We start from the raw sequence: 25999 nt of genomic DNA, 5'->3' as shown, positions 1-25999 counted from the left end.
TGCCCAGCAGTGGGACACAAGATAGGCTATTTAAAAAAAAAAAAAAAAATACTAAATTAAGAGTTGTTAAAAAAACAACAGAACTGCTTGGGAGTAGCGTTGAAATAACCCGGAAAATTTCCAAACAACTCGTTTTTTTTCAAGTTTCTTTCGAAAAAAACAATGCAAATTATATTTACAATACTTCCGAAAAATCAAGTTTTTTTTTAAACTTCTGTATTTATCCATATGTACTTAAGTGGGAATTTAAACTAGAAGGTTAAGGTTGCACGTCTAATGTGTTAGTTTCTGGCATTTTATATATTAGACACTGTCATCACTCATCAGTGGCATTGTCTATGACGTATTTAATTTCTCTGAATAAAACAGGAAAAAATTGAAAAAGACGAAATTTGGTAAAATTCTTGAAATAAACATTTGATTTTCTCCGGAATTTTCATCCCTACTTGGGAGCAAAAAGTAAAGATCTAAGACATAAAATAAATTAGAAAAAAAGTACCTATATACAAATAATATATAGTCTTTTGTGAGGTCACAACAAAGGATTGATCTACACCAAATGCAAGTGTTGGCATTTTTTCTAATACCTAATTCTAGACGCGTTATACGATTGACGACCGGTCTGGCCTAGTACATAGACCCTGTCCATGAAGCTGATAGCCCCGTGTTCAAATCCCGGTAAGGGCATTTATTTGTGTGATGAACACAGATATTTGTTCCTGAGTCATGAGTGGTTTCTATGTATATAAATAAGTGTGTATTTATCTACATACGTATGTATAATTGTCGCCATTTTACAAGCTTTGCTTAGTTTGGGGCGAGGTCGATCTGTGTAAGGTTGTACCCATATATTTATTTATATTATACATATCCTTGTTTTTTATTTAATATAATGAAGTGCTTTAACAGTCTGTAATATTATCAAAAGTTTAGAAAAGTGGTTTAAAAATCAGGAAAATGGTATAGCCTTTGATTAGATAATTATTAAAATGATAGTTAAATTGTATCGTAAATTATGTTAATAGTTAAAAATAAAAACCGGGCCAGTGCGAGTCGGACTCGCGCACGAAGGGTTCCGTACCATTATTTATAAAATGGCAAAAAAAATATGTTTGTTGTATGGGAGCCCCACTTAAATATTTATTTTATTCTGTTTTTAGTATTTGTTGTTATAGCGGCAACAGAAATACATCATCTGTGAAAATTTCAACTGTCTAGCTATCGCGGTTCATGAGATACAGCCTGGTGACAGACGGACGGACGGACAGCGAAGTCTCAGTAATAGGGTCCCGTTTGACCCTTTGGGTACGGAACCCTAAAAAGCACGTGGCTAAATTAATATATTTCTTTAATTATTTTGAAATAGAGCGCATGGAACCAGTTTTACGATTTGATCGGTACCAACGTTAATGGTACCTAATATTAATAGTTACCTCCGTGGTGGTAGGTACAGAAATATCTTCTTCTTCCTCGCGTTGTCCCGGCATTTTGCCACGGCTCATGGGAGCCTGGGGTCCGCTTGACAACTAATCCCAAGATTTGGCGTAGGCACTAGTTTTTACGAAAGCGACTGCCATCTGACCTTCCAACTTCCAACCCAGAAGGGTAAACTAGGCCTTGTTGGGATTAGTCCGGTTTCCTCACGATGTTTTCCTTCACCGAAAAGCGACTGGTAAATATCAAATGATATTTCGTACGTAAGTTCCGAAAAACGCATTGGTACGAGCCAGGGTTTGAACCCGCGACCTCCGGATTGCAAGTCGCACGCTCTTACCGCTAGGCCACCAGCGCTTAGGTACAGAAATATGTTATAAAAAATTAAATACCGAACTAAATAGGTACCAATGGTTTTTACAATATCATTACACATTAACACAAATACACAATAAGTTTTACACAACAAGTAATTTGTCGTATCCATACTCTATAATAAACGGTCGCTACTCAAAAGTACTTGTGTTCAAACATATACATATTCTGCCACCGTATAGTAATAGTTACAAGAACATGACAGTCCCATCACACAGACAGACATAAATAGCCAATAATAATCATATCAGCCTTTTATCGCCCACTGCTGAGCATAGGCCTCTCTTCTAGTACGCCACTTATCCCGGTCCCGAGCCAATCTCATCGAGAAGTGTCCCGCAGTCTTCCGAATGTCGTCCACCCAACGAGCCAACGGACGCCAAGCACTCCTTTCGTCTGAAAGCGGCCACCATTCCGTTAGCATTTTGGCCCACCTGCCATCACTATGCCTGGCAACATGTCCCGCCCAGCTCTATTTTAATTTGGTCCAATTCATTTTTGAAGTGAAAACTTCTTTAGGGGCGCTGTGCACTTTTTTTGATGGGGTTTTTCCCCTGTTAAACTCACGTCAGGTGTCACGTGACCGTCAGATTTAAAATTCGTCAGACGGACACGTGACATCATGGTGACGTGCAAATTGAATGTCATCGAAGCCTGGTTACTTTTGTAAAATCGTATCTCATTCATGTGTGACATTTTATTTTCTTCATAATCAAAGTGCTGTCATAACGGTTAAAGAGGTTTAATCTTTGTTAATTGTGTTGTATTGTATCTTTGTGTTGTTGGGTGTCCATGATTGTAGATACTCAAATTTTTCCTTACTAAAAAGTTAAATAACATCTGAAGAATCCTAATTGTTTTACTTAATATGATGGTGAACGATTCATTAACATTTACTGATTGTGTAGGCTGTAGTCCTGCTCACGTCTCATGAAGTACTCTGTATATGTTATATATTAACACTAAAATTCGTATTTCAAAATAGCTTCCACACTCTTATTTACTTAGGTATAATAGAGAATCATCTCTTTTTATAAAACTGCTACTCAATTTCTACAATATATCAAAAATGCACAACGTTAATATTCTAGTTTTCACTTCTGCCGGCACTCCCGGAGTGCAACCCGTTGTTTTTTTTTACACGGTACGTCGAAACACCTTTCTTCCATGCAACCTACGCTAATGCAATTGAGGTCAATTTCGTTGACAAACGAGTTCCGCGACTTTGACTTTTATTTTTAATTCTCGACCGTGAATAGTGTTGAAAACATTGCGTTACTTGAAACATTTTAGTTATAGCTCTTTTAACCAAAGTTGTGACCAGGAGTAATGTAAATAAATAAATATTTAAGCTCAAGAAGGCTTGTGGTGTGAACAGTCTCAGACAACGATATATATATATATATATATATATATATATATATATATATATATATATATATAATACAAACACGTAAATACATAGGAAACACCCAAGTTTCAGGAACAAATATCTATGCTCATCACACAAATAAATGCCCTTACCGGGATTCGAACCCATGACCGGTCACTACCCACTAGACTAAACCGGTCGTCAAATTTCGTAGTCAAATAAAGTGTAAAATTAAATAATATCCCAATCTCTACTAAATATTATAAATGACAAAGCAAACCTGATCTGATGATGATGATGGTATCCTATTATGCCTCATCAGGGACATAGGGCTCTCAGAAAGGATTTCCATTTTTCACGGTCCCGCGCGGCCTCCTCCAGCTCCGCCCAGCCGAGGCCAACTGATGCAGCCTTCTTTCCACTTTGCGCCTCCAGGTGGCGCAGTACCTAATATGAATAACATAATTCCGTTTATTTTTTGCCATATCTGTCTGTCTGACGAATAGGGGTCTATAAAAACCATTCATTGATAAAGTAAATATTTTCGGAAATACTTCTTCTTCGTCATTCCCTCATGCCTGAGGATCGTGACCAACAACTATATCCCTCCATTTAACGCGATCAAGTGCTATGTGGCCTGCCCTCTGCGTGGAACCACATGTTTGTCTAATGGAATCCACCCATCTTGTAGGGGCTCTTCCTCGAGAGCGCTTGCCTTCAACAAATGTTGTTCAGTCTACAAAACTATTTCCAGATCAAAATAACGCTTTTCTAAATACATACGAAATACAAATTCAAATCTAAATAAATATCTGATAAAGTAAAAGCTAATATTAATTTAAATCGTTACAAAAACTTCGCCAGTGAAAAAATAAACGACTGCCAAGTAAAATTGAATCTTATGTCAAAGTCACAAGATTTTTTATGATTTATTCTTAGTTTATCTAAAGGTGCAATGTTTTAATAACCTGTAATAACTTACTCAGAGATAAGATATTTAGTTCAGATAAATCCCAGGAGGCGTAATTGAACTATAAAGCCCTCAACTTGATTTGATGTTGCATTATCTCGGGCGCACCACGCACGAACTAGATGCACGGCTATAAATCCTTCCTAATATAATATACATACCTATACATATACAATGTTATAGTTAAATGCGAAAATAACTCGTTATATGTGCTACTTTTTCACGCATACACCGTTAGCGTCAGACCACGCTAAGTTGGCAGCGATTTTAATAGCCCACCCTGTGCACGTGTTAAGTAAACATCATAATTTCATAAATGTTTGACGTTTAGAATAACACTTGTAGTATCTGGGCTATCAAAATCGTTGCCAACTTATCTTGGTCTGACTCGAAACTGATTTATTTAGATGAAAGGTATGGAGATACTTTTAGTCCTCGGAAATGACAGGATAGTTTTTATCACGGAAATCATCCCTTAAAGGCGTGAAAAGGGGGTCAAATTGACTCCATAGTCAATTCACTATACCATAGCCTTACCAGACCATAGCCTTTTCACTTCCATGAATGGTATGTGGAAATACTATTTCTACGCAGACCAAATCACGGGCAGTATCGAATAAATATCAAACTAAGTTGAGATTCTTAAAGTTCAATTAGGCTTCCATATTTTCCACGCAACTGTACAGCAGTGGCGGATCGTTCAAAGAACTCGATTCCCATCGGCTTGTCTAAACTTCAGCCCGCTGAGTACTTTCACGATCGGTTCATGGAGAAAAGGAAAGCAAAATTAGCTCCGGGTTCCCTACGAATGTTTGTGACGCGCCGCCACTGCTGTACAGAGTGTACAGTCACAATCATATGTTATACATGTTCATGATTATGACAGTACTCATTTTGACCTTATTCCAATACGGTAATGTCAACTTTGCCAGTAGAAAGAGGCGGCAAATTTGATAAATGTAGGCGAGTCTTTTTTTTCTATTTCACACTTTTACTAATTATAGGGTAAAAAAACTGTTGCCTTTTTTAAAACCTTTTACTGCAATTAAGACTTGATTTGTGTAATGTGGTACTAATTAGAACTAAATATTCAGCTTAATTAGTACGAGTGTACATTACGGTATCGATAAGTGCATTATTATGACCGTGACTGTACCTAACGTAAAAATAATTATTTTCATAGTGCGTTACTGTTGAATTTAATAGTGTAAAAGAATAAAACTATGTGAATATTGTGGCATTTGTGAAATTGTGATGTTTTGAAGACTAATGTGAAGTGTTAAGAATGCCGCAAAAGGAAGTTAGCAATGGTATGTATTAATTTATTCGAAAAAGAAAAAAATTAAAATGTGAAAAGATATAATATAAAATATGTATGTACAACAAATACAAATGTATGTATGTATGTACCTAATTTAACTGTGGAATATATTGAAGTAAAATCAGCATGAAAAATAAAACGGAACGCATATTATACTTGTTCATTTAGTCACCTGCAATAACTTACGGGGTGAATATATAGGTCATACTGAGCAACTTTTACTATGGGACCAACGCCGAAATAGCGAAAAAAAAATTGGCTGTTTCATACATTTTGGCTGTCTGACCTTGACATTTTCTATGGGAGAGTAGATTTTTTTCGCGATTTCAGGGTTGGTCCAAAATTGCTCTACGACCTATATATTTATTATTTATTTATTTATTTAATATTTAATATATATATACAGCATTACAGTCGAGACCAAAGCACTGTACAATTCAGATTATATGATAGGATTACATACTAGGAAAAACAGATCACAATCAACTTTCGTCCATCACCTCGCAATACCGCAGACACATCTGATACACAGCCGTCCATCGACTTGCAAACATATCACAATCTGGTGCCCATGACAGAAAGGAGTTCAGCAGCCTTAGAGCCCGCACAGCAGGCGAGTTTTTATGTGCTACAGTGCGTGTAATTGGGACGGCCAAAAGCTTGTGACTTCGCGGTCGCAGGAGATTTTTGGGCACAAATGGAATAGCGAGTCTAACAGTTCGTCCTACCAGTTCAGGACAGTCTGTCTCGCCACGTAAAACTCCACATGCTGTCACCAGGAGATTGTAATTGCGTCTGACTGCAAGGGAATTAAAACCTAATGATCCTAATAAGTACTTGGTCGGGTATAAGAATGGATAGTAAGTATATAACTTCTTATACAAGAACCTAAGAAATGTTTTTTGCACTTTTTCTACGAGAAGGGCGTATGTGATTTCAGCTGGGTTCCAAACAATACTTGCCGCCTCAAGCTTACTCCTCACAAGAGCCGTGTAGAGCAGTTTGATGGCTCTGGGATCGTTAAATTCGCGCACATTCCTGATGACGAAACCAAGTCGCTTATAACAATTGGCAGCTAATCCTTTTATGTGGTCATGAAAAGTAAGAGAGGCGTCGAAGGTAACACCCAGGTCTTTGACAGTTTTTACACGAGCTATGACTTCTGAGCCAAGGACATACTGTGCAATTAAAGGTTTTGGCGAACGAGTATAGGACATAACGCAACATTTAGAGACGTTGAAATGCAGTTTATTCGCAACACTCCATTGCAAAACCTCATTGATATCTCTTTGCATCGCTTCACAATCCGCCATCTGTTTAACACCAAGCATGAGTTTTAGGTCATCTGCGTACAAAAGGCACCTAGTATTCTCTTTCAGAACTACCTCGAGATCATTTATCATGATGCCAAATAGCAGAGGGCCAAGAATGGATCCTTGACTAACTCCGGATTGTGTAGAATAAGTGGATGAAACAAAACAACCATGCTTTACGAATTGTTGCCTGCCGCTCATGTAACTGGCAAACAATTTTAACAATCGCGGCGAAAAACCAATGGCACACAACTTTCCAAGTAAAACATCATTATCAACTTGATCAAAAGCTTTCCTGAAGTCAAGATAGAGGACATCAACCTGTGTTCCTCTATCTTAGTGTTCTGAAATGATGTTGGTAGCCGTCAACAGGTTGGTGTCCACTGATCGTTTCGACCTAAAGCCGTGCTGTGCGTCACAAAGGAATGGTTTTAATTGGGGAGAAATCAATGCCTTCAGTACAGATTCAAACAGCTTCGCTAACGTAGAAAGTATGGCTATGGGGCGGTAGTTCTCTACACTTGAAGTGTCACTAGATTTGGGAATTGGAGTTACTCGAGAGAGCTTCCACCGTTTAGGATACACACCAGTCGCAATCGACAAGTTAAAAATGTACAATATTGGCTGAAGAAAGTGATTTTTACATCCCTTTAGTATATAAGGTGGAATATTGTCCGGTCCTATGGAGCTTTGAGCTTTAAGTTTAATTAAGGCCGTTTCAACGTCGCGGGGTGTAATAAGATTGATATGCACATAGTTCGCGGATCTGAAGCTATCATTCAGCATCACGGCATTATGATCTAGGGACGGGGTATCGGGGAAGAAAACGCTAGAGAAGAATTTCGCGAACGCATCAGCTGCCTCCTTACCGCTGAATTCCTGATCACCAAACCTAACACAAGGCTCAAAGCCACCTCTGGACTTAAGGCTACCTATATACCTCCAGAAAGCACGAGGATCGTGACACACATTAGCTTCCAGTCCACTGACGTAGTGATCATAAGCTTTGTCTATTCGTTGCTTTATGTCGGCACGTAGTTTTGAAAACTCATCGTATATAGCTACATTAATTCAATTCAATTCAATTCAAATATACTTTATTCATGTAGGCCTAGCAACAAGCACTTATGAATAGTAAGACAGTATTACATATAATTATCTTAATCTAATTATCAGAGCAATTTATTGATGTTGTAAATATTATTCCATATATAATACTAATGAATATAATTCATAGATCAAATTTAATACTAAAACTTTCACAAAATACAGTCATACAAAAAAAAATGTATAAAAAATACTAGTCTAGATTGTTTCTAGAATAAATTCTAAATGTCAAACAAATATAATAAAAACAACAAAGGAAATACATGCATTGGAATATCCATTTCATCATCATTATTCAAATATAATAAATAATTAATCATTTCGAATCACAATTAATCCCACGTTGTTTTATCATTCATGTAGTCTTGTGTGGTATAATAAGCTTTAGAAATAAGTTTACGCTTTACATGATTCTTAAATTTATTAATTGGTAACTCAGTAATATGGTTTGGAAGTTTATTATAAAATCTCACACAATTACCCATGAATGATTTTTTAATTTTATGGAGCCGAGTGAAGGGCACGGCGAGCTTATGTTTATTTCTAGTATTAATATTATGAATGTCACAATTTTTCTTAAAATCGGCAATATTTTTATGCACATACAGAATATTCTCATAAATGTATTGACAGTGCACTGTCATGATGTCAATTTCCTTAAATTTACCTCTCAGTGAGTCTCTATGGTTCATTTTATATATTGCTCGAATAGCCCTCTTCTGCAGAACAAAAATGGTATTTATCTCTGAAGCACCACCCCACAGTAAAATACCATATGACATAATGCTATGGAAGTAACTAAAATATACTAATCGAGCTGTTTTGACATCAGTTAACTGACGGATTTTGCTTACTGCAAAAGCTGCAGAACTCAGTCTATTCGAAAGAGTAGCAATATGGGGACCCCACTGGAGTTTAGAATCTAAAGTTATACCAAGAAAAACTGTACTATCAACTAATTCCAATTCCTCATCCTTCACAATGACACTTGTTTGTACATGCCTTACATTACTAGTGACAAACTTAATACATTTAGTCTTATTCTCATTTAACAATAAATTATTAACATTGAACCAATTTACTACTTTAGAAATAGCATCGTTTACATCATTGTAAGCTTGTTGCTGTCGTTTGACTTTGAAAATAAGTGAAGTGTCGTCTGCAAACAATACTATATCATGGTGGGTCTTTACAAGGAATGGCAAGTCATTTATGTAGATAAGGAACAGGAAAGGTCCCAATATTGACCCCTGTGGTACACCCATAGAGACCAATGACCCCGGTGATCGCTGTCCATTCACATCGACCCTTTGTATTCTACCATTTAAGTAGGACTTAAGTAAATCCAGTGCCGCTCCTCTAACTCCATAATAGTGTAGTTTCCTGATTAATGTTTCATGACAAACGCAGTCGAAGGCCTTAGACAAATCACAGAAGATACCTATAGCATCTCGTGACTCCTCCCAGGCATCGAAGATATGCTTAATTAGCTCAACACCAGCATCGGTTGTCGAGCGACCCCGTGTAAAACCAAACTGCTTATTATGCATTAAATTATTGACGTTAAAATGTCGTACTAATTGAGAAAGAATTAATTTTTCAAAAATCTTACTGAACGTTGGTAGCACAGATATCGGTCTAAAGTTAGTGGGGTCAGAGTTGCTACCCGATTTAAATAAAGGAGTTATTTTACTATGTTTCATTAAATCAGGAAACTCGCCGCAATCAACACTGTTGTTAAATATAATTACTAAGTCAGGCGCTATAATTTCTACTAAGGATTTGACAGCATGGACAGAGACTCCCCAGAGGTCATTCGTTTTTTTTGACATTAACCGAATTAAACGCCTTTACTACATCGGAGGTACAAACACGTTCAAAATGAAAATCTCCACAACACTCTGGAGCGTTATCTTTTAATAGAGTAACAGCAGATGAGGGTGATGAATTTAAATCCTTAGTTGTGAAAACTGGTACGTCAGTGAAAAAATTTTCAAATTCTGTAGCTACTTCTAAATTGGAATCTATAATTTTGTTATCAATATTTAGTTTAAAATCATTCACTCTGTGTTTCGAGCGACCAGTCTCCACATTGATTACTTTCCAGGTTGCTTTAATAATGTTGGGACTATTTTTTATTCTTTGACTTAGATAATTTCGCTTAGCTATATGACAATCTATTTTAAACTTTTTCGAATATTGCTTGACATGTTCTTTAAATTCATCACTCGTGTTAAACCGCCGTTCCTCATACAAGGCATACAGTGCACGTCTTCGTTGATGTAAGTCCGCAGTAGCCCACTCACTAAAAACTGATGCACCACTAACTATGACCGATTTTGAAGTAAATATCGCATTATAATGATCCATAAAAGTGTGAAAGAATGAATTATACATACTATTTGGACCCATATCGGAAGACAAATAGGGTAGCGCCTGAACTAGACTTTGCTTCATTCTTTCTACGCGGTCCGAGGTTACTGGTACAAAAGTTATTTGTTTTCTCAAAGTATTTTTCCTTAATGTCTCAAATACCATTAATTGACCTAAGTGGTCTGATTCTAAATTACTGATAACTTTTTTAGTAATAGGAACAATATCAGTGAAAATATTATCTATACAGGTTGCACTAGTAGCAGTCACTCTAGTAGGCTCCATAAACATGTGGTTGAGATTACCAGATTTGAATAGATTCAACAATCTACAAGACATTGTTGAATTTTCCAAAATATTTACATTAAAGTCGCCGCATATAAATAATTTCTTACTAGAAGATGATATTTTAAGTAGCACAGAATCCATTACGCTTTCAAATATTTCAAAATTACTTAATGGCGGCCTATACACACAGACAACAATAAATTGCTCCAATTCTACTGCACTTAGTTCTATAGTCCGTTCAACAGACATGGATACAATATCCTTACGTTCCTTAAATTTTAACTGACTATTTAATATAATTAACGACCCACCATGTATGGAACTAATTCTGATGAACGAACTTCCCACCTGATGATTATTAAATTGAGGCATTAATTCATTATTTGTTAACCAATGTTCAGTAATACATAAAATATCAACATAAAAATCGTTCATAAAAAGTTCAATCTGTAAATCTTTTCCTCTAATACATTGAATGTTTTGATGTACCAGGTGGATATACTTTCCATGTTTACAGTATTTTTCATTATATTTATTTAAAACTAAATTGCCAGAGACAGAATCTTTTGTCTTAACAGCTAGTTTAAATCATTGGTTATGACTGGAACCAATTCCAAGCTCACACTGGGCTGCTCAATAGGAGCAGAGTTGTCTGCCAAATTCTTGGCAGAAATGTCAAGTAAATAGGATAGCGATAAAGCTATTTGTCTCTTGTAATAATTTGAAAGGTAACACTTACCTTTAGTCAAAAACACCATAGGCATATGGTATTTACTAACAAATTTGTTAGTGTCAATTATGATAAACTTACTACTATATGTACAAAGATTATATAGAGATATATTCAACTTATGTCTAATGTTATTTTCTGCCTCTGACATTTGCTCACAATAGGGGAATGTGAAAATAATAATTTCATGCACTGCAAGTGAATTTAACTGTTCAAAGTATTTAAGTAAATTATTTTTGTTCACATTTCCCCTATTACCCATAAGAATTAGCAGTGTTGTCTTAGAATTAATATTACTGTCATTTAAAATTTGTTTTAAGATATTTTCAAAGCTACTGTGAGGCAGACAATTGCTGATTGTACTAAGTCCCTTCAGGTGATAGTTTAAAAATGAGCTCATATTGCTCCCAATTTCATCACAATACATAATAATATTAGGTTTAGGTGTGCTTTGTTGTGGAGTGTGGAAGGAGCTATTATCATTTATTTGCTGTTGTGGTAAACTGTCACACAGGCTTGGATCGACTACACTGGTAAACAAATGTCCAGTCGCTTGCTTACATGCACATGACTGGGCATTGGTCAGCGACTCAAACCGCTCTGAATTGTGCTTAATCTGGGATATTAAATCATCCATGGCTAAAGAATATTCATTAATCACCTTTTTCGAACTCTCATTTATTGTTTCTAGGGATTGTATAGAATCCTCCAAACTCTGAACTTTTGATTTTAAAATCTGTGTGTCAGTTTCATACTGTAGTTTACTATGTTCTAATTGAACAGAATACAAGTCTAACTTATCCACTAAATTAACATTAATTTTACAAAATCTCAATTTCTTAAAAAACAATTTATTCATTTTTGATAACCTCTGGTTTTTTTTAATCTTTCTATTTAATTTAATATATTTTTTGAGTTTGTTTCCGCTGCAATTTACTAGTCTTGGTGTGGTGGATTCATTGATTAAGTCTATACTAACAACAGGGTTTTCAATTGGAGCGGCAACCAACTGTGAGTCGGGCCGGACCAGTTCCTCGAATAAGTTTTGAGTGTGTACCGCCGCAGCAATATTTTGGGCCTCCTGTAGCTCGTAGATTTGCTCGTGGGCATCGTGCAGTGCTCTCTCTAATGAGTTGATGTCTGTCAAGGCCTGTTCATATGCTGCACTACACTCAGTAAACTTGTCAACCGTCTCCTGGAGCCGGGCCCGCTCTGAATTTACATCATTGTAAACATTTTCTAAAGAACATAGTTCCTTCTTTAACTTCTCTACACTATCAAGTGATAATAATAGTTCCTTTTCACTATCCTCTCTTTCACTAAGCAATTGAGCACACAATTCCTTGGATTTTTTTAATTCCAGCAAGGTAATTTGGAGTTTGTCAGCCTCCTGCTGGCGAACCGCTGCAGCTGCTCTGCGAGTTAGCATTATAAATGTATTTTATAGTAGGATAGACTCAAAACAAACCAGGGAATTGCTTACTCAAGCTAAGCGATATTACGAGCGTACTTACATGAAATAGTGACGTTTCACTATGCCTACACTGTGTTCTGACTCTGTACAATGATTTACTACGCTGTAATACAAACAAAATTGGTAATAAATAGCGATAAAAACATAGAAAATATACCGAGACGAACACAAATTTAAATTTATAACCTACAACGGCTACAAATTTAAGATATTACAAGACACTTGTAAACGTCACTAAAGCACTTCACTTATTATGTATACATTAAAATTAACACTAAAACTATTTAATTGACACCAAAATGGCTTAATATTACATGAAATATAATTAAATATAGAATAATTAAAAGGGACCTAGCAAAATCAGCTGCTGATTCTTTGACAGCCAGGGTTGCCATCTGACAGCCAGGGTTGCCAACTACATTATTAGTGCTTTTCCATTTCTTGTGCATTCTAGCTTTGCGGGTTATATCGTAAATAATATCTTTACTAAACCAGACCGGGTAACATCTAGAACGACGTGTAGACCTCTTTTTCCTTAAGAATACTTTATCAAATAAGTCATATACAATACTATAAAAGATGTCAACAGATTTGTTAACTTCCTGCGCAGCCAGTACATCTTGCCAGGATACTTGGGATACGAGTTCATAAAGTAAGTTCATATTATGGGGGTCCATGTAGGAGGAGTCAAGTGTAAACAGCGGTATAGTCAGTTAAATAATGAACATTTATTGAAACGTATCGTCGTCTTATATACAATTCCTAAACGTACGAAAAAATAGAAAGATAGGTATCTTAGAACTACAGAATCTAATCTACCCTTTTACGTAAATCGCACCTCTCTAGAGTGCGATGGCATATCTTGTATCCCGCTCACAATCGCCGGTTGCATGAAGTGGGTAGTAAAAAATACAGCAATTCAGGACTACCGCAGAGAATGTCGCTTGCGAGAGTAGCACGCCCTGTCTTCCATCTCGCTCCAACCGCTGCATAAATACGTGCGCGCCGCCTGCGCGCGCCTCAGTTGCGTCCGGCCGTCGATGCGAGCGCATGTCCCATAGCACTCCCTCTCAAGCGAAGCGAACACGTTTCGTGACTCTGCCCGATCTCGTCACATACGTCTGAGTGTTTGGGCTAGATGCAGGAGTCTGGCTGTCGCTTGTGACGTCTTCATTGTAGATGTAGGCTGGCTTCAGACGCTCTATAGTGACGACAGTAGTTCGTTGTGGCATTTGTATCTTGAAATACTTGTCGTAGCGTTTGAGGACTTCGAACGGGCCATCATATGGTGGTGTGAGCGGGGGTCGTACGGTGTCATTACGCACGAATACGTGAGTGCACGACGCAAGGTCCTTATGCACGAAAGGTCTCCATTGCGTGGCGTGCGTCCGGGTTACAGGAACAAGTGATGACATTATCTCTGACAAACGTCGTACAAACTCTGCATCTTCAATCGTCGACTTTGTAGGTACGAAGAAATCAGCTGGCATGCGTAGTGGGGATCCATACGTCATCAATGCAGGACTTAGGTTGTTATCGCTGCGTAATGCGGCTCGTAATCCAAATAAAACTGTAGGCAGCTCTTCGGACCATCTTGAACTTTCGCCCCTTGCCATAAGAGCGGCTTTCAAAGTGCGGTGTAGCCTCTCCACTTGAGAATTCGCCTGAGGGTGGTAGGCAGTGGTACGTATCCTTGTGGTCCCAAGCTTCTTCAGGAGAGCGTTGAAAAGGTTTGACTCGAAGGTACGACCTTGATCTGACGTGATGCGTAGCGGGCATCCAAATCTCGTAATCCAGTGCTCGTACAGGACTTTAGCGACAACTTCAGCTGTTATGTCGCGTACTGGTATTGCCTCGGGCCACTTCGTGCAGCGGTCGATCATTGTGACGCAATATCGATAATCATTTGATATTCTTAGGGGTCCCACGATATCGATATGCAGATGCTCGAAACGCTGAGATGGCGGGAAATCTCCGATAGGTGGAATCACGTGACGATGTATTTTAGCTCGTTGACATCCAATGCATGCTCGAGTCCAAAGTGCGACGTCTCTGTTCATTGCTGGCCAAAAGAACTTAGATGCCATAAGTCTCCTCGTTGCGCGTACACCTGAGTGGCTTATATCGTGTTGCGCTTTGTAGGCCGCATAACGATAAGCGATAGGTAGGTACGGTCGCGATGTGCCAGTTGAGAGCTCACACGTGATTGGTCGATTGATGGCTGGTAGTGTGACTTCAGTGAACTTCAGATTTTCTTGAGTTTTCAATTTTGTTAGTTCTTCATCGGTGCGCTGGTCGGTGGCTAATTTGTCGAAATCTATTGCGGACGGACATTGTATTTCTTCGATTCTTGATAAGGCGTCAGCGATGTTGTTTTTGTCGCCTGGGATATACTGGATGCTCGAACAAAATTGGCTAATGAAGTGCAGTTGGCGCTCGCGTCTCGGAGTGTCGCTGCTGCTCGGTGCTCGCGTAAGTGCGTGCGTAAGTGGTCTGTGGTCCGTGTAGACGATGACGTCATTGCCTTCTATAAGTCGTCTGAAGTGCTTTACAGCCATGTAAATCGCTAGGAGTTCGCGATCATACACACTGTAGCGGCGTTGCGTCGGACTCAGTGCCTTCGAGAAAAATGCCAGCGGTTTCCAAACATTATCAACTTTCTGTTGGACCAATCCTCCTACGCTGTGGTCTGATGCATCACTCATGATACATAGAGGAGCGCCGTGAACTGGATACGATAGCGTAGTTGCTTCCAATATGCTTTGGCGGCATTTCTTGAAAGCTTCATCTGACTCGGTGTTCCATTCGATAGGAGTCTTGTCATTTTTCTTGGAGTTGTGCAGATACTTGTTGAGTTGAGACTGAAGTTCCGCTTGATGTGGTAGGCAGTCACGGTAAAAATTTAACATGCCTAGAAATCTTCTCAGCTCACAGACTGTCTTCGGCTTTGGGTAATTCGATATTGCTTCGATCCGCTCTTGAGTGGGACTGATGCCGTCGGGTGATACTTCATAGCCAAGGAAGTTGATTTTTCTTCGTCCGAACTCGCATTTATCGACATTGAGAGTTACGCCGTATTTATCTAGGCGTTCCAGGACTTGTCGAAGCAGTGTTTTGTGTTCTTCTTCATTTTCAGAGGACAGGAGAAGATCATCGACGTAACAGAAACAACCATCTATGCCTCGTAGAACGTCGTGCATGAATCGTTGGAATGTTTGGCTTGAGTTGCGGAGCCCGAACGTCATTGAGTTAAACTGGAACAACCCGAACGGTGTGATTATTGAAGTTTTCTGCGCGTCTTCTTTGTTCATGGGGATCCAAAAATACGCCATCTTCAGGTCTAATTTTGAAAAAGTCAGCCGGTAAAATATTGCAGGTGACTAAATAAACACCCTGTATATACACACTACCTTGCCGTACAGTCACGTTTGAAAATATCGACACGAACAATTTCCCAAAAATATCTATACTTACTTAATCCGTTGGCTCAGCGACCCAAAATGAGACTTGGCATCCAACACAAGACAGCGCCACTTTTCTCGGTCCTGTGCGACCTCTCGCCAATTGTCGACTCGAAGCTCGCGCAGATCCGCCTCCACCACGTCGCTCCAGCGATACCTAGGGCGTCCGATAGGTCCTCCTGCTAGGCGACCCAGGTACGCTCTTTTTACGTTCCGATCTTCCGATCTTCGTCCATTCTCTCAAGGTGTCCCAACCAACGGAGTCTGTGGGCTTTATTTTCTCCCATGATGTTAGGTTCAGCCGCTAGGTCTTCAATCTCACACAAAAATATCTATACACATCCATTATTAATTTTTGGATTGTGAGAGTTGCAACGTCGTGCCACAAGATTGTAACAGATGGCTTTAGCACGTTCTGCATCGCGCTTACGGAGTTGCGAATTTCAGTATATTATATTTATATTAATACAACCCGGCAGCTTGAACATGTCATGCTCGCTTAAAAGTCTTTACTTACGGTGGCGTCGTTGATCGGGTCGCCACTTTCCCGAATGAAGGTTGAGGGAGGCGATGGCTGAGATACGCGTCATACTCGTGAACGGGTGCTGTTTGTGGAGACCGGTCTGTTTAAGCTTACACGGGGTACAGGTTATGTTAAAGTATGTAACTTTACTTTTGAGTGGCATTAACGTGAGACACTTCATTCGGTTCTTGTCAGTTTAAATTTTTAGTCTTTTAATTATTTATATAAGAATTCAAGCCTTGGCGACCCTCTACATCTCTAAGGATAATTTAATATCTTTTTTTATATTTTATCTCTGACACTTAGAGACTTATACATCTCTGAAGTCTCTAAAGAATTTTAGTATTTTATGGTTTTTTTTTATCATAGTTTTTTTTGTGTAATTTGACATTTAGAGACAGTATACATCTCTAATAAAGTATTTATTATTTCATCGATTCGATATTTGTAATTGTTTTTTTTTTAATTTATTGTTTGTAAAAATGGACATGTAAAAGTGCCCCTGTGGCCTATTTGCTGAATAAATGTTTGATATTTGATCAGTTAATATACAAAACTTACCTCTCAGTGGATTTCGGTCCCCAGGCACAACAGCCGCCTAGAAAGAGTGCTCTCAATTACGCCTCTCCTTGCCACAGTGATTATACCCCAGTTCATTTACCATGGCGGGATTCCACCTGTCAAAAAAAAGTCAATATATTTCTTATTCAAATAGGCCTAGCAACAAGCACTTTTAAATCGTCAAATTTTACAAATATCATCTTATCTAAATATCAGAGCAAACTGCACAAAGAGAATCATAATGTTGATCTATTGTTTAACAATTGCTTTACGAGCTCTGCTCTTCAAAGCGAGCGTGTAATCAAATAATAACACATAAGCAGCAGGACTGGATAGTTACATGTAAGACACGACGCCGCAAAAAAAGTTTGCCGGGTATATTTTGTTGTCACTGCTGTATTGTTTACGCAATAGGGTTGTTTCCAATTTTTTGAAACGCTTATATTACGTTCTATATTAGCTAAAAGTTGCCCTAAAATTCAACTTTTATACTAAAAACGGCTTTAAATATGTTAAATTAACAAAATATATTTTGACAGATGCTTTCGCGCCCAAAACGCTCTTTGAAAATAGTGTGACGTCACAGTTTACGGTTTGACACAACTACATACACACGTAGAAGATACGAACTGTCAACTGACATTTGTCATTTGTTGTTTATCGCCTAACTGTCAACAGTGTCAATCCGAGAGTTGTGACGTCATCAGAATCTTCAAAGACGTTTCGAGTTTGGTCACATGAAGTGTGCCAAAAGATATTTAAAATTCAATATTTACAAAAATATGGTCATTACAGGTCCCCTAAAAGTAGTTTAACATGTTGTTATAATCCAAAAGAATTTATTGGGATACAATTCTGCCCTAAGATTTGTAGATGGAAACAACCCTATTGGAATCCCGCCAAGGTAAATGAAATAGCGTATAATTGAGTATGTTTTGCAGCGGAGGTGCGGCAAGCCCTGTCGATGATGAAGCAATGGGCTCCCATGGACGTGGAAGACGCTTTGGAGCTGCTCACACCGAAGTTCACACACCCCGCCGTTAGGAAGTAAGTTATAGGCAGCATGTTTGAACTGTGGGTAGAGGGCAGCACCAGCACATGAGCCCCCTGTTTATTGGCGCGAAGTGTTAATGTCAAGTTTAAGCGTCACTCGATGGCAGAACCTAAAATGCACAAGAAAACGTACCTGAACTGTAGAGCCTGCTTTGGCGTTAAGTGGCAATCGGCCCGATTCGAAGAATGTGATACGATAGTGATAAGTTCTGGTTTATATAAGTTCTCATTTAGATATTGTTTATAAGTCGTATAATTGACAGAAGCAGTTCGATTCGGGCAACCAATGTCACTTTGACGTTAGAAATATCGTAGATAGACTTATTGGGATCACAGCGAATTCCAAGATCCTAAACGTTAATCATTCTTCGAATCGGGCTGAATATCAAGTTTATCTTTACCGTTCAGGCCACAAGATGGCAGAACCTTCAACGCGCACTTCCCCTATACTAAATTGTACACCTTATTTTGTAAGAAATATACACACGGTTGCGTCGCCAGTTCCTTTTTCTTTGAACTTGGCTGGACACGCTACCGCGTGTCTAGATATAGCGGTTAAGAGGCTGTCAACACCCAATGTCCTTGAAATTGATGTTACTTAAACAGTTTTTTATGAAAGACTATTTGTTTTAGTCAAGTAAGAAAAATATATGTTCATATTAATTATATTTCAAAGACCTTGGTTGTACTCGATACATGATTGAACGAAATCGGCTCGATAGAAAATAATTGCAAAGATTGGTCTTAAAATCACAATTTCAAAACATTTATATCTAAACCGTGGTTGAGTAAAATATTACACTAATAATCTACTTTTTTAGGGTTCCGTAGCCAACTAGGAACCCTTATAGTTTCACCATGTCCGTCTGTCTGTCTGTCTGTCTGTCTGTCCGAGGCTTTGCTCCGTGGTCGTTATTATTTAAATATTTTTCTTATTATTGCCTTGCCCAGGCCCAGTAACATGCGACAGTGCTATCTCATTTACTCCGATACAAATAGACAGTGTGCGCGCTTTAGGTATTGACAGCCTCTTAAGTCTTCTAGTGAAATAGTAAGAGCAGAGGCGGCCACCGCTTACGACCTGGCACCTCAAATGAGTAGGTATACGTCGGACACAACGTAAAAATGTTCGTTATTTCTTGCGCTCGCAGAGGGCCTCGCTATATGTACCTTGCCCACATAAAATTTTAGTCTTGCCCCGCCACTGAGTACAGTTTTCATACCCTACAGTTAGAGTTATATAGTCCTCCTCGTCGATTTCGTTGAGGGCGACCTCAGTAATCACGGATTACGCCGATTATGGGCCCTAATGTCGCTGGCCAGGCCGAACTGGTCTTAAAGACTCTTTTGCAGGTGTTACAATATAGTTACCAGATGCGTTGTATGTATACGTGTAAGAGGGCTTCGGTCTCTCTTTACGTTGTTGGCGTTTGGTATCTTTTTTTTAATTCATTAAAGTTCCAATTAGTTTAAAAAAAATCGCAGAATTCCATGTATACTTACTGCTAAAGTCATGAATGGCTTAATTACAGCAAGGGTTCGGACTTATTAAACTAATTTATATAACAAAGCAAATATATGTTTACAAAATATAGTCGTAATGGGGTTGGCAACTGTCAAAGGTTTGCATAGATGGCGCCATCATAGCTTGCCCCTGTCTCTAGTTTTGTTCTATGAGATTTGGCTTAAAGTACTGGAATCCAGGTCACAAAATTCCAAAAAAAAAAAACAAGAATTTGACACAATTCTAGGGATTGACAGGGCAAGCTATGGTGGCGCCATCTGTTTAATACTTCAACCGGCCAACCCCATTATTTGATATGCAATAATTTTTAACTTTTTTAATTGATTTAGAGTTAGATAGGTATACATCTTGTATGTGTTTCGGAAGGCTATTTATTATTTTCGTAAGTATGAAATTATTAGTTCTCGTTCCGTAGACATTATTATATGATGGTAGTATGAATCTAGGTGCATTAGGGATACTTCTTAATCTATTGTTTCTGTGATATTCATTTAATTTATCTATGTGTAGGTGTTCTTCTTTAAGAATGGACAATTTAACTATAGGGAGCTCGCATGAACTGTAGGAGGCAGCACAGGAGCCGTCAGATTTTTGGCGTGAGGCGTAAATGTGATGTTTTTTGTTCCGATGTAGCCCACAAGATGGCAGAACCTACTATGCACAAGAAAACACGTGACGTGTGAATGTACATGTTTATGGTTCCGATTCAGGCCACAAGATTGCAGACCCTCCAACACGCACGGTCCCTATATTTTGTATCTAAGGCATTGAGGCGGTTTTCCTCAAACGATTTGATATGGTTAAAAATGGTCGCCAAGATGTTCTGTCTGCAGCAAGCTCCTCCCAGCGCGCAGGGTTGATGTTGCAAGCATTCCGGTGTCGTTTGAGCACGTCCTTGTAACGCAGATGCTGACCGCCGTGCTTGCGTTTGCCTTCCACCAATTCAGAGTAGAATACGGTTTTGGGCAAACGGCGGTCATCTATACGGACGACACGACCACACCACCTTAACTGTCGCTGCATTAGTAGTAGATAGTTAGAGTTATAATGCTAATTTTTAATTTTTTAATTGACGACCGGTTTGGCCTAGTGGGTAGTGACCCTGCCTACGAAGCTGATGGACCCAGGTTCAAATCCTGGTAAGGGCATTTATTCGTGTGATGAGCATGGATATTTGTTTCTGAGTCATGGATGTTTTCTATGTATTTAAGTATTTATATATTAAATATATCGTTGTCTAAGTACCCTCAACACAAGCCTTATTGAGCTTACTGTGGGACTTAGTCAATTTGTGTAATAATGTCCTATAATATTTATTTATTTATAATTATTAAATCACGGCAGTCGAGGTGCAAAGTAAAATATTGTTTGTAACTTTACTGTGCAGATACGCCATTTCAAGACTGAAGCAGGCACCAGACGAAGATCTTTTGCTGTATCTCCTGCAGCTCGTGCAAGCTTTAAAATACGAAGATTTCAACGAAATACACGAAGGTAGGATAAAATGCTTAAAATATCACGCTATAACTATTTATTGTAATACGGTGGTGTATAGGTGATAATCTTAACTACATTTTTTTTACTAAATTAAACTTGTCTAAAACAATAAAAATTAAAAAATTATATATAAACTTGAACATATAAAAAAAAAAGTTAGTCACCGGGCGTGATTCGAACGCGTAACACTCGTTTCTAGCCGTCCGCGTCTTAACCCTCTGGACCAGACGGACAGTGGCCGGCAACACGAAATTAGCGACCATATTCTGCGTCGAAAGAAAAACGCATGAAAACTCGAAAACACGCGTTTTCCCAAACATAAGACTAATCTAGATCGATTGTATACCCTCAAAAACCCCCATATACCAAATTTCAGCGAAATCGTTAGAACCGTTTCCGAGATCACAGAAATATATATATACAAGAATTGCTCGTTTAAAGATATAAGATTACATGTTCCTAAATTTAGTAACTGACAAGAAGGACGCCGCAATATGTGAGATACAATGAAGATGTCTCGATCTCACTTCTATATGTGACAGTCCACCTCAAAAGTGACACTAATACTAATTCAGTACTATATTCGACCTAATGGCCGACCGCCATAAGGTCCCTTTTGATGTGGACTGTCACATATATTGCTGCACTGCAGTCATTGAGGTGTACGACGCCTTTTACCCAGTAGATAGTTTTCATCACTACTTAGGTAGGAACTAAAGGTGTTAATCAAAAAATAGATTGATTATAGTTAATTTCACATAAACTTTACGAGTTTATCGACTTATAATCTGTAGGAATTGTGGGCAAAGGCTATATTCTGTTTCTTTAGGTATTTAAATAAAAGTAAACAAAATCTATCCTCAAATGGCTCCTTAAGCCAGTTGAGGGTAGATGTAAGCATTACATGATCAAATAATGTAGGTTAAAGTTAGATCGTTCAGGGACAGATCCAGGCGGTTTTGTATTTGGTTGGTTAACCAATAAATGTAACTACCCGAAATTATACAAATTGTTTGTTTTCTTTTAGTTTTTGCCAAAGTTTTTGGCAAAAAATTCATTTTTGGTACAAGCTTTTATCGCTGACTGTACTTTTCTTTCCACATGCAACTAACACTCATCGAGCAAATTCTAAAAACCCCAAACACAATTAGGTTGCGTTGTTTTATCACAGAGTTCCTATGTCCACCTCTTGTCTCCATCATCAGATCAGCTCGATGGTACCATAATATTGCATTGTCATCCGACTTACATATGTATGCAAATTTTCAGCTCAATCGGAAACCGGGAAGTGGATCAAATTTAACTTGCAAGATTTGATTACAAACAGACAACGTTCAGGTGAAAGTAAATAAAAGCTTGTAATAAATTTGAATCAATTGACCGGTTTTAGAAATATTTCAAAATGGCGAACCAGTGGGTGTTCGCTAGACAGTTTACCAGTTAGCCAGTATATAAATTGGTGACTTATTGCAGAGTACGCGCGCATATGCGGCAAAGATGTGGCCGTGTATTCGGATTCAGAGGGACGTCTGTTGCAGAGCGGCCCGAGGGGAAGCCAAGCGAGCCTGCTGTCCACGTCTGGTAATACCTCTTTTAACCCTTTGGCTCCCACCGTCGGCCATAGCCGACAAAGGTTAAAGTATAATATAAACCTTAATGCCCAGAAAGATCGGTTTACTGCCGTCTTTCGAAACATGATTAAAACTTTTAGAACGCCATTTGACTTTGATCCTTATTCTTTCACTGATATGTGTTACATTTGTTAAATATCAAAAAGTGGCGCCATCTAAAGATATGGCGGCATCGTTTCGAGCGATGCCGTCACAACCTTTAACCGATGCCCGGTAAGATGGCGCCACTTTTTGATATTTAACAAATTTAACACCTGCTTGGTCCGGTTTGGCCTAGTGGGTAGTGACGCTGCCTACGAAGCTGATGGTCCCGGGTTTAAATCCTGGTAAGGGCATTTATTAGTGTGATGAGCATATATATTTGTTCCTGAGTCATGGGTGTTTTCTATGTATTTAAGTATTTATATATATTTATATATTATATATATCGTTGTCTAAATACCTTCAACACAAGTCTTATTGAGCTTACTGTGGGCCTTAGTCAATTTGTGTAATAATGTCCTATAAAAAAAACATATCAGTGAAATAATAAGGATCAAAGTCAAATGACGTTCTAAAAGTTTTAATCATGTGTCGAAGGATGGCATTGAATTTACTGTGTCTACAAAATTTTCGTTGACAATCCACCTCTATTTCAAATTCTCTTTGCAGCTGATCACTCAAAATGTGGGGGGCGCTCCCTTACAGTACCGAATAGTGACAAATCAAAAGAAGCGCTTAAAATCTGTAGCCTTATTTTATCTTTTTACGTTTAAAAAATTAAGCAAACAAAGTTTTTAATTTGAACGCGATTTTTAGGCGATTTTCAGCAATAATTAGATTAATATAATTTTCAGTACTAACAGCAAGCGAGATGACATCATCGACAAATAGTCGGCGTTCCGAAGACGATACGCTGACGGACAACACCGATAACAACAATTCTGTCGTTGACAACAACTCTTACGGGTGTGTACAACTTGATTGCCTCTAGTTTGTGGTTAACAGATAGTTCATATCTGTACTCTGTATCTTAAGGTATTTAAATAAAAGTAAACAAACAATTTGTACATTTTCGGGTAGTTATAACATTTATTGGTTAACCAACCAAATACAAAACCGCCTGGATCTGTGACTGAATGACCTGGCTTTAACTTACATTATTTGATCATGTAATGTTTTCATCTACCCTGGCTTAAGGAGCCATTTGAGGGTAGATTTTATTTACTTTTATTTAAATACCTAAAGATACAGTTGATTGAGTAAGATGCGTAAAATCTAAGACAATTTCGTGCTTCGAATTTCGACAAGTAAACTAGATGGCGCTGTACAGCTCCATACATTTTGCGGTAACTCTGACTATCAAAAGTTGACGTTTGACAATAGTAACATATGGCGCAGTACAGCGCCATCTCTTTTTACAAGCTTTTATTTACTTTCACCTGACCGTTGTCTGTTTGTAATCAAATCTTGCAAGTTAAATTTGATCCACTTCCCGGTTTCCGATTGAGCTGAAAATTTGCATACATATGTAAGTCGGGTGTCAATGCAATATTATGGTACCATCGAGCTGATCTGATGATGGAGACAAGAGGTGGACATAGGAACTCTGTGATAAAATAACGCAACCTAATTGTGTTTGGGGTTTTCAGAATTTGCTCGATGAGTATTAGTTGCCTGTGGAAAGAAAAGTACAGTCAGCGATAAAAGCTTGTACAAAAAATGTAATTTTTGCCAAAAACTTATTCGATGTCAAGCTAAGGCTCACTTTGTTTTCTTACACCCTTACTCTTAAAACTTTACGAGCCTGATTTAGTTAAATAATGTTTTATCATTTTCTTACAAATACATAAGTCAAATGACAGATAAAGACAAACGATTCATAGCTAATTCAGGCCAGTAACGCCATTAGACTTTATCTCTCGATTACAATAAATAATATAAATAAATAAATATTATAGGACATTATTACACAAATTGACTAAGTCCCACAGTAAGCTCAATAAGGCTTGTGTTGTAGGTACCTAGACAACGATATATATAATATATAATTATAAATACTTAAATACATAGAAAACACCCATGACTCAGGAACAAATATCCATGCTCATCACACGAATAAATGCCCTTACCAGGATTTGAACCCGGGACCATCAGCTTCGTAGGCAGGGTCGACCCACTAGGCCGACTGAAAAAGACCAAACAATCATCTCTTTGATACCTATACGTAATTTGATTTTCTCCTACTCTTAACAGTCATACTCATAGCCATGGGGCGGGGTATCCTAAATATCGAATCCGTTGTTTGTGTTCAGGCACAGACAAGTTAGATTTTTTATAAACACCTTTTTGAATCATTGTTAATTCCGAACGCGACCGTAAGGCCAGAGAGGACAGCTTTGTCAAGTTTACCAGGGGGGAGAAACTGCAGCATTCGGGCATTCTCGGCTCAGCTCGGCCCAGCATTGCTCCGAGCAATTATTAGGGTTGGCACAACTTGACGTCCCTTTGCGTGGACGACCACAGATAAAATTATGACTTGAATTTTGACAACCCTAAATAGCCGAAAGGGACAGTGCCATACATGTGAAAGAGACAGCATGATTCGTCCCTGAATCGCTGTCAAACTTCGGTTTTGTAGGAAGTTTCTTTTCTGTACGACAGTACTATTACTTCTATGAGTTTACAACTTGTCAACTAGATCTGCCTCTATCGTTTTTCCATATTGGATGGAGAGTCATAACGAAGGGGCCTGGCCGGAATACCATAGTAAATGTAAAGAGAATTTCAAATAGAGGTGTATTTTCAAAGAAAACTTTGTAGCGACGTACATTTACTGCCATCTTTCGACACATAATTAAAACTTTTAGAACGCCATTTGACTTTGATCCTTATTCTTATTGATATGTGTTCAATTTATTAAATATCAAAAAGTGGCGCCATCTAATAGATCAAAGTCCAAAGGTATAGCAGCATCGTTTCGAGCGATGGCGCCAAAACCTTTAGGTAGTG

The 25999-nt window shown here is 38.3% G+C and overlaps 1 protein-coding gene across 1 annotated transcript in view; it reads left to right on the top strand.

Moving 5' to 3' along the window:
- The window catches only part of LOC133527018 (phosphatidylinositol 3-kinase catalytic subunit type 3), a 50954-nt gene that overhangs the window by 15009 nt on the left and 9946 nt on the right, over nucleotides 1–25999 (top strand). Inside the window, exons 9-12 of the mRNA XM_061863905.1 lie at nucleotides 18244–18349; nucleotides 21268–21374; nucleotides 22851–22958; nucleotides 23845–23956. Of these exons, the coding sequence (XP_061719889.1) occupies nucleotides 18244–18349; nucleotides 21268–21374; nucleotides 22851–22958; nucleotides 23845–23956 (433 nt within the window). The remainder of the gene's footprint in view (nucleotides 1–18243; nucleotides 18350–21267; nucleotides 21375–22850; nucleotides 22959–23844; nucleotides 23957–25999) is intronic.

The sequence above is a fragment of the Cydia pomonella genome, chromosome 17 (assembly GCF_033807575.1).
Source record: "Cydia pomonella isolate Wapato2018A chromosome 17, ilCydPomo1, whole genome shotgun sequence".
Lineage (NCBI taxonomy): Eukaryota > Metazoa > Arthropoda > Insecta > Lepidoptera > Tortricidae > Cydia > Cydia pomonella.
This window is presented reverse-complemented; position numbering and strand designations above follow the sequence as displayed.